This window comes from Anastrepha obliqua, chromosome 4, assembly GCF_027943255.1.
Source record: "Anastrepha obliqua isolate idAnaObli1 chromosome 4, idAnaObli1_1.0, whole genome shotgun sequence".
NCBI lineage: Eukaryota > Metazoa > Arthropoda > Insecta > Diptera > Tephritidae > Anastrepha > Anastrepha obliqua.
Genome location: NC_072895.1, coordinates 19894413 through 19903981, shown reverse-complemented (window position 1 = coordinate 19903981; position 9569 = coordinate 19894413). Strand labels below are relative to the sequence as shown.

The 9569-nt window shown below is 39.9% G+C and overlaps 1 protein-coding gene across 1 annotated transcript; it reads left to right on the top strand.

Moving 5' to 3' along the window:
• Positions 1-6661: 6661 nt before the first annotated feature.
• LOC129243555 (odorant receptor 59a-like) lies at positions 6662-7861 on the top strand. Its single transcript, XM_054880649.1, has 2 exons — positions 6662-7389; positions 7450-7861. The coding sequence occupies exons 1-2, from the start codon at positions 6662-6664 to the stop codon at positions 7859-7861; spliced, it is 1140 nt and encodes a 379-aa protein (XP_054736624.1).
• Positions 7862-9569: the final 1708 nt, after the last annotated feature.

The following is a 9569-nucleotide window of genomic DNA, read 5'->3' as shown; positions in this document are numbered from 1 at the left end:
ATAAAATATAAAATATAAAATATAAAATATAAAATATAAAATATAAAATATAAAATATAAAATATAAAATATAAATTTGAATACAATTGGATATATGAATATCACTTTTTTATCAATTTTATATTAAATGTTAGCAATTTTACTGTTCGTAAATTTAAGGTAGTTTAAAAAAATCGGTATCAGACACCTCTAATGAATTAATTAAATTAAATGAATTAATTATTTTTAATTTATAAAACGCAATCGTGAAAGCAAAAGAACACGCCACAAATGAACTATATGAGAATTTGGATACTAAAGAATTAGCGAAAAAGATTTACAAACTAGTAAAATCTCCATGACGCCAATGAGCGTACGCTCACACAAGACGCTGAAATAAGAACGAGAGGGCACGAGTACTACAGCGAACTGTCTAATGTTGAATTCTCACCTAGTGAAACTACATCGTGCGATCCATCGTCGAAGTTCATGCCGCGCTTGCCAAAATGAAAGGGAATAAATCACTTAGCCCAGATCTGATTCCTTCTTGGCGAAGCAGATATTCTCTGGCTCACAGCTCTCTTGAATAAGGTTGCGGCGGAGAGTATTCAAGGAGCGTGGGGTAATAACTATGTACATATGTTATCCCTTTCTACAAAAAAGTCCATGTCAGGTGCTGTTCAAACTACCGCGGAATAAAACTTATGTCACACTACCTAAAGATATGGGAACGCGTCCTCGATGCGCGCCTTAGAAGTTCGGTTTCGTAAGTAGGAAGTCGACTGTTGATGCTATCCACCTTCTTTGTACGGTCGTAGAAAAACATCGACTAAATAAAACAAATCTGTTTGGAGTCTTTATTGACCTCGAAAAGGCGTACGACCGCATGCGACCGTCTTGCTTGGACGGCATTAAGAAAGCACCTTATCCCGGAAACCATCGTTACTACCCATGTAAAATAATGTAAAATGAGCGAGTTTGCTGACCCATAGCTTCAACGTTAGTATCGGCGTACATTAATCCTCAGCTGTAAGCCCTGTTCCCTTTAATGGACTTCCTTTCGCGTGCAATCCAAAGCAACCTCCTTTGGACTCTGCTGTATGCAGACAATGTAGCGACAAAGCCATCCTCCAAGGAAATCTGAACCGGTGTGTTACCGTCCTTGAATCGAATGGGCTACGTATAAGCCGCACAAAGACCAAAGCAATCGAGTTTCATTTTGCCACAGCGAGTTGTGAGAGTCCAGCTCTTACGTTAAATAATGCCCTCCTCGAAATAGTTGATAGTTTTACCTGAGCTCCAATGTTAGCAAAGATGGCACCTTCGAACGATAAATTATTCACCAAATTCAATGTGGTATTCTGTGCGACAAGGAAATTCTACAAAAATTGAAAAGTACAATCAACAAAAGTAGGATCAGACCGTCAATGGTATATCCAAGTGCTGGGCTGTACCACGTAAACTAGAGCTGAAACTGCACGCGGTAGAAATGCGGATGCTGAGGTGGGTGTTACACGGCTGCAAAATATTCAAACCCCTTTACCCTGGATAACAATAAAGTTGCTCCAATCAGCACTTAACCTCCAGGAAAACCGCCTACGCTGGTACGGTCATGTAATGAAGCAAAAGTTGCAGATGTAGGTAGCGAAAAGAGGACCTGGCAGACCACCAAAAACCAGGAAAAACACCATTAAAAACAACACGCGATGCAGACACGTCAGCGAAGAGACGACACAGGACCGCGTGACCTAGAGATTTCGATCTGAAATAGGACAAGGCTCGGTTAATGAAAAAGTAATTCACGAAAAAAAAATTAATTATTTGTAAACTTGTGTCATTTGTAGACTCTGCTTGTGTTTGCATGATAATCTGTCAGAACTGTTAACAGCTTTAAAGATACCTCGAGAGGTTTATAAAATATACCTCCATAGTTTTATGCTTCTCAAACTCAAAAGAACACCCGTTATTTGTGTAATTGAAAACGCAAGGAAGAAACTTAATCACGTCTCTACGAAGGAAATGAAAAATCACTAAAGATGTTGTCGTAAATACAATAAAAACCACTTTGTGCACTTTAATGTTATTCTTGCACAGAAAAAAGAATCCTTTAATTTACTTTTTATGCAAATAATTATACTGGAGGTTATCATTTAAAAATCACGTTTAAATAGATTGTGAAAATGTAAGAAAATTCAGATAGCAAATACAAAATAAAAAAATTTTAAAAAACAAATTCTTCAAAAGCGCGCATGTGGGAAAAAAACTCTTAGATTTCTCTCATCGTCTCAAATGGCTAATACTTTGAAGGAATTTCTGAGCCAGAACTCAGCAAATAACATGGAACTACTGAGTTTACTTGATAAGCTCTCATCTAACTTTTTTCTTTTGTCAAATTTCAAATAACTTCAAAGTCGATTGCGGAAAATGCAAGTGAAAAATATTTGGCTGATTGGATTATTCATTGGCATAAGTGTGATATTTCGGAGAGGGCCTACTTTGAGGGCAGTGCAACAAATTCTAGTGAATAGTAAATATCTCTCTTTGTATTTCCCGGCACTTTTTTGCCAAATCTACACACTTTTAAAGGTGCAATCTATATAGGGAAAATGTTTTGTAAAAAAATTGTATGTATATTTCAATGCCATTAACATTCAAAGGAATTGAACAATTTTTACTACTTCACAACCAGTTAAGAGTAAAAGAAATAAAATTTAAAATTAATTGTTAATTGCTACCATTACAATTAGCAACCGAATAACAATTAACAATTGATTAATTGTAACTGTCGCCCTTATTGCGAATGTCGACTGGCAGCAGATAAACGAATGTCGATCGCTCGACTGTGAACAGCCACTGCGGTTTTCAATCGCTTATTATACTGCAATAATTTCTTAGTCGTTAAAAGTAAATACGCAGAGGGAGTAGTAAAATAATGGAAAAAAGGAAGCTGTTTGTATTTAAAATTTTATATTAAAATTTGTGCATTAAAAAGCTAAAGTAGTAAGCAATAAAAAACAACTTGCGCGCCTGGTCCAGCTAATGCAGGTTCACCAAAATTTAGGTCCAGCAAGACACTAGCAAATATAATGCAGAAATCCATAGCCACAGAGCTAAACAGCTTAGGACAACCAGTGAGATCATGGAAAAAGTCGTTATAGGTGAAATGTTCTAATTGAGGTAAGAATTTCGGAATAGTATGGAATTTTGAACGGAGATTTGGACAGTTTTGAAAAGCAAGACCAAGAAACAATGGTATCAAAACCGAGCCAAACTTCGTGCAACTGGAGGGGATCCAACGTTGTGCATGTTCTAACATCTAAGAAGCCGTAGAATAATCCGTAGTGAGGTTATTAAAATATGATGTTTCCGTGGATTGGAATCAGCAACTCGCTAGATAAATTCAAAAGAAACACAGGTGAGCAGGAAGCTTGGCACAGTGATGTTATTAAAGGACCTGCTCAATACTATCCATTTATTGGTATGGGAATAAGTTTCCGTACTCCCTTAGCCAAAGTTACGAATTATTTAAGGAATCAAATAAGTTTGTCCAAGATATTATGTGAAAAAAGTGCCATTGGAAGCCACAACTTTACTCCATCTTTCAGGCAGCATACGGATTCCTCTGACGAACAATTCGAGTTCTTTTGACTTCATCCATTCATTGAGCCAGTTTGCGATAAAATAAAAAAAAAAATAAATAATTGGCGCGTACACTTTTGTTAGGTGTTTGGCCGAGCTCCTCCTCCTATTTGTGGCGTACGTCTTGATGTTGTTCCACAAATGGAGGGACCTACAGTTTCAAGCCGACTCCGAACGGCAGATATTTTTATGAGGAGCTTTTTCATGGCAGAAATACACTCGGAGGTTTGCCATTGCCATTGCCGACCGCTATTAGAAAAATGTTTTTATTAATTTTGCTTTCACCGAGATTCGAACCAACGACCTCTCTGTGAATTCAGAATGGTAATCACGCACCAACCCATTCGGCTACGGCGGCCAGTTTGCGATGCTTTCGTAATGTTTGGGTAATACGGCGGGTGGGACAAGATTTCCCAATTCAGTCCCTCTAAATATTTCTGAACCGATTTAGCAACGTGTGGCTTGCCGTTGTCATGCTGCAAAATCAGTTTGTCTTGTCTACCGTCCCATTCCGGCCTTTTCCGCTTTTCTTTGAGGGCTCGATGCAAAAAAACTAGCGGTAGTCGGTAACGATCGCCAGTGATGGTTTTGGATAGTTTAAGGAGTTCATAATAGATGACACCCTTCTGATCCCACCAGATGCACAACATAACCTTTGATGCATGTATATTTTTTTTCGCTGTCAATGGACCTGGCTCACCTGGCAGGCTCCAACATTTTCGACGTTTAGGGTTGTCATTTTTCATCGCCAATGACTAGGCGATGCAGAAAACCTTTTCGTTTCTGCCGTTGAAGAAGCATCTCACAGGTCACCAAACGTCTCTTGATATCCCTCTTCTTCAAATGATGTGGCACCCAGTTACCTGCTTTCGGAACCATTCCTATCGAGTTGATCTCTGAACAGCCAACTCTTTAGGCATATCATCAAGGGTTCGACATGCGTCTTCTTCCAATAATTGTTGTAGTTGAGTATTTTCGAATTTTTTCGGTGCCTCTTCGCGATCTTGATCACTCATCTAAAGAGCATTCTGTCAAAACTGCAAGTCGACTGGAGTCAAATTGACGAAGTTATGAGTATTTGGGTGTCCGCTGCTCCAGGTCGACTTTTGCTTTTCTTTAAATAATTGCACACTCCAATAATTTTCCAAAAATGTCCCTCAACACGCACAGACGCCAATAATCATTAAAGAGGACATCGCCGAAACCAACTTTGCTGAATGCAGTAGAAGCCCCGAAATGTCTCACTAATTTAAATTGTTTGATCGATACTTTAAGATTGCCGCTGCACGTACCACAATCAGACTGAGGGGTACGGGCTATAGGCTCAAGCTCACTTATGGGCGTTCAAACATCCTGTGGCGGCGGAGTTTTTTTGCGAGGAGCTCCAGAGCATCACATTCAAATTCAGGTTACCGGACCACTGCAGGGTGTTCCAGGCAGAGGTAGCCGGAATCAAGGAGGCAGCTGATTGGCTGCTCACATACAGTCAAAAAGTATTTATTTACTCAGCCAGCCAAGTGGCAATAAGGAGCCTCGGATCAGTGACGGTGCATTCGAAACTGGTCAGGGAATACCTGGACTTCGACTGCTTCCGAATTCTTTGCCATAAGCCTCATCTGTGTTCCGGGTCACGGCGATATTGCGGGAAACTGTGAGGCGGATGAGGTGGCCAGACAAGGGACATGTGAGGAGATTTCTCCGCTAAGGAAGAGAATTGTGATCGCCCTGACTACCTGCGGTCTGCTCCTGGAAAGATGGGCTTCGCGCCAATTCAGCGAGCGCTGGGTAAGTACACAAACTTGTGAGGTCACGGAATCCTTAGGTGGATAGGGTTCCTGTGGTTCGGGGGTCTCGGGCGAGCTTCTCAGGGTGAAAAAATATCAGCTTTGGAATCTAGTGGGTCTTCTCACAAAACACTATGCGCGAGGAATGCATGCTGTGAGTCTTGGAATTACCTCAAGTCCTTTTTGTGTTAGATGTATGAAGAATGAGGTGAAATCATCTCAGCACCTTTTTCTTAGCTGCCCTGCTCTGGCGGGGTTAAGGTCCAGGCATCTTGGCTCTTACTTTTTTGCTACGCCTGTTGATATATCTGGCGTTGACATTAAAAATCTGATGAATCAGCAGCACAAAGCGATTGACGCAAACGCAGCACAGTCATCGTTCATAATCCACACTCTCTAAACCTACCATCCTAACCATCCCACCACTACCTCTCGCCGCCTTGTCCTTTCATCCCATCGGTTTTCTCTTTCACCTCCTTCTTCATAATGGTATCACAAAGGACGAATCCGTTTATCTTTGTCCTAGTGTACTCATTCCTTGAGCAAACCATTTCAACCTATACTAACCTACTTTACGAGTCTCGATTACGACAGCCAACTACTGAGAAAATAAGGGATTTCTCTTTGATCAAACTGGTATTAACCCACTACCGTTTTGTTTCCTGTCCGATACTGTAGTGAGTGTTTCACTCAAAAGTCTGTGGTTGTCGTCGGTTTGTCATAAACCGTCCGCCCTCACTGCTGCTGCTGCTGTAACTGTTGCTGCATCGTCTTGGGTTCCCAATCAATATGACGGAGTCGCGTCATGATTTTAGCTACGAACGTTTGGGCTGTCTTTTACTTACTTTGCTGGTTGTGTACATATTTCGTATGGAAACCAACACTGTCTTGCCTGTATTGCCGAAAAAATTCTTAAAACCATGCCTTGTCTTATCGAATGAACCTCTCCCACTCTTCAAACCTATTTCACAGACAATGAACTATTAATTTTAAAATGCATATTTTTGTTTAGCAAATTATTTTGTCTGAGCTAGTGACGGTCTTGCCTGATTTCTATTAACAATGCACGCATTTTTTTGATGGCGCTATTAGCGCACTCACGCAGAGCCAATTAAGAAATTAAGCAATTAAATGCCAAACCCAACTCTTAACACCCAAACACCGTTTCTTTCGTATATTTTCCTTTTGCATATAAATAATCGAGCCTAGGAGTTTAAATTTATTCCAATTCTAATTGTCTACCGAAAACACGGGAAACTATGAGTAGTCAAGCAGTGAACAGTAACGCCTTTTTCAAAATTTATTGGATGGGTTTTCGCATTTGCGGTGGCAATCCGCCCGCCCATCAATACCGCATCCCCTACTTTGTGTACGCTTTTGCGGTGAGCACTTTAGTGACTATTTGTTATCCGTTACACCTGGCCATGGCGCTTTTCCACAACAATTCACTCGGCAGCGACATAAAAAATCTGGCCGTATGTGTCACCTGCATCGCCTGCAGTTCGAAATTCATCATTTTTACGCGGAAGTTAAGGATTGTGCGCGAGATTGAGCAAACCTTTTCGGAACTGGATGCTCGAGTGAACAGCGAAGTGGAGCGAAAATATTTTGCTAGGATGCGCATAAGCGTACGGCGTATCGTCTCCTTATTTTTGTGTGTCTACGGTGCGGTTGGCATGACGGCCGAGTTGGCGTTCCTTTTACGCGGGGAGCGTAGCCTTTTGTATCCGGCTCGTTTTCCATTCGATTGGCGCACATCCAAACGGAATTTTTTGGTGGCAAATATATACCAAATTGTTGGTATTTGCTATCAGTTACTGCAAAACTATGTTGACGACTCGTTGCCACCCATAACCTGTTGCCTGCTCTCGGGTCACATAAAGCTGCTGGGCATGCGGATGGCACGTATTGGCTTTGACTGTGCAGACTTGGCGGAGAATGAGCGAGAGTTGGTGCAGTGCATTAAGGATCAAAAGAATCTTTACAAGTAAGTGCAGGAAAATGTTGATATTCGCTTATCTGTTTTTGTTTCTTGTCCTCTTCGTAGGCTATTCAATTTGCTGCAAGAATTAATCTCGCTGCCGTTGTTGATTCAGTTCACTGTAACAGCTTTCAATATATGCGTGGCCATGGTGGTACTGCTGTTCTACATAGATACACCTCCTGAACGCCTATACTATTTGACCTATTTCATCTCCATGCCTTTGCAAATCTTTCCCATCTGTTATTACGGCAGCAGCCTTCAATATCTCTTCGCGCAGCTGCAGTATGAAGTTTTCCGGTGCAACTGGCCAGATCAAACGCAACGTTTTAAGAAGCAAATGATCCTTTTCACCGAGCGTGCCTCAAAGGAAACCACCGCCCTGGCTGGCGGCATGATAAGAATACATTTGGATACTTTTTTCTCGACAATAAAGGGTGCCTATTCGCTGTTTGCTGTGATCATGAAAATGAAGTAGGCGGCATACTTTTGCGCATTCACCCGCTGAGAACTCTGTGGGGTTTGCAATTTAGTGTTTCGGAATCATTATAAGTTCGAAATTTTCACCGCTTTGAGTGTTTGCTTGTAGTTTTGAGCAAGCCAGCTTTTGCAGCACGAATTAAGATTTTTTTTATGTGATACAATCAAAATGCACTTTTAGTCATTCACTCTGTCGAGGATGGCCTTTTACTATAAAACAAACAAAATACTTTTGTATGGAGTTCTATTTAATTATCGTTTCCTTGAAACCAGAAAAAATTATGTAAAAATATTCATAAGCTGCGAAATGAGAATGCGTACAGTTTAATTCGCATTAGTAATGTTAAAACAACAACAAGACAAGTGAATAATCTCAGCGGCCGCCGTAGGCGAATGGACTTGTGCGTGGCTACAAGGGATGTACATTACGGGATTTCGGAATACCCGGAGTTTGGTGCTTTCAAGTCTTGAAAATTCCGCGATGATTTGCCGATAATCCCGAATTTTTCGGGATTTCTAATTTCTTGTGAAGCATGGGAAATAGAGAAAGAAATCCTATTTTGAAACAAAAAAAACCGCTCTCTTTTTCCAATAGATGATTTTCTAACAATCCCGAAAGTTACGGGATTTGTAATTTTTGGTGAAGCATAAAAAAAGATAGAGAAATTCCATTTTAAAGCACACAAAATGACGTTGACTTTAACTTTTTTCCAATGGAAGATTTTCCAATAGTCCCGAAATTTTCGGGATTTGTAATTTCTTGTGAAGCATAAAAAGAAGAGATAGAAATTCCATTTTAAAACAAACAAGATAACGTTGACTTTAACTTTTTTTCCAAAGAACTATTTTCCATTAAAATACCGACATTTTCGGGACTTGTAATTTCTTGCGAAGCATAAAAATTAGAGACAGAAATTCCATTTTAAAACAAAAAACAAACCATTGACAGAAGTTTTGTTTTGATTTTCCAATAGCCCTGAAATTTTCGGGATTTGTAATTTCTTGTGTAGCAAAACAAAAACAAAAGTTGACTTTAACTGCTTAGCAAATAAAATCATGAATAAATGCATATATAGGGTTATTCAATAGGTGCGCTTCAATTTTTTTCCGATAGGGTGGGCGAACGACGCAATATTTTTTATTTTTGGCTTGTCATTTGTAAACTCCATTAGTATACATTTCATCATGGAACGCTACACACTTGAGCAACGATTGCAAATCGTGCGAATTTTGTATGAAAATAATCGTTCTGTTGCTGCTACTTTAAGAGCATTACGGCCATTTTACGGTCCATTTAACAAGCCGTCCCGTTTTGGGGTGATGTGAAGTCATTGGTCTACAGTAACAAGCCGGCGACGATTTGTGAGTTCAGAGCCAATATTGAACGCGAAATTGCTGGAATTTCGGCCGATTTATGCAAAAGAGTGGTCGAAAATTGGGTTCAACGATTGGACTTCGTAAAACGTGCTCGCGGTGGTCATGCAAAAGAAATCGAATTTCATACTTAAATGTATATGTTCAAACTCGATAATAAAAAAAAAGTTAGTTAAAAAAGTCAAACCGTTTGTGTTTTATTCAAAAAAGTTCAAAAGTTGAAGCGCTCTTACTGAAAACCCCTATATTTGCGTCGCACTGACTTGCTCTATATTCTATTTTAATATAGATTAATACGAGTATATATTAAGTCCTACTATTTATACCTTTTC

Bases quoted from the DNA above. Each gene is read 5' to 3' on its own strand.
- LOC129243555 (XM_054880649.1), top strand. From the start codon at position 6,662: ATGAGTAGTCAAGCAGTGAACAGTAACGCCTTTTTCAAAATTTATTGG. The intron at 7,390-7,449 runs GTAAGTGCAGGA...TCCTCTTCGTAG, and splicing joins GATCAAAAGAATCTTTACAA to GCTATTCAATTTGCTGCAAG.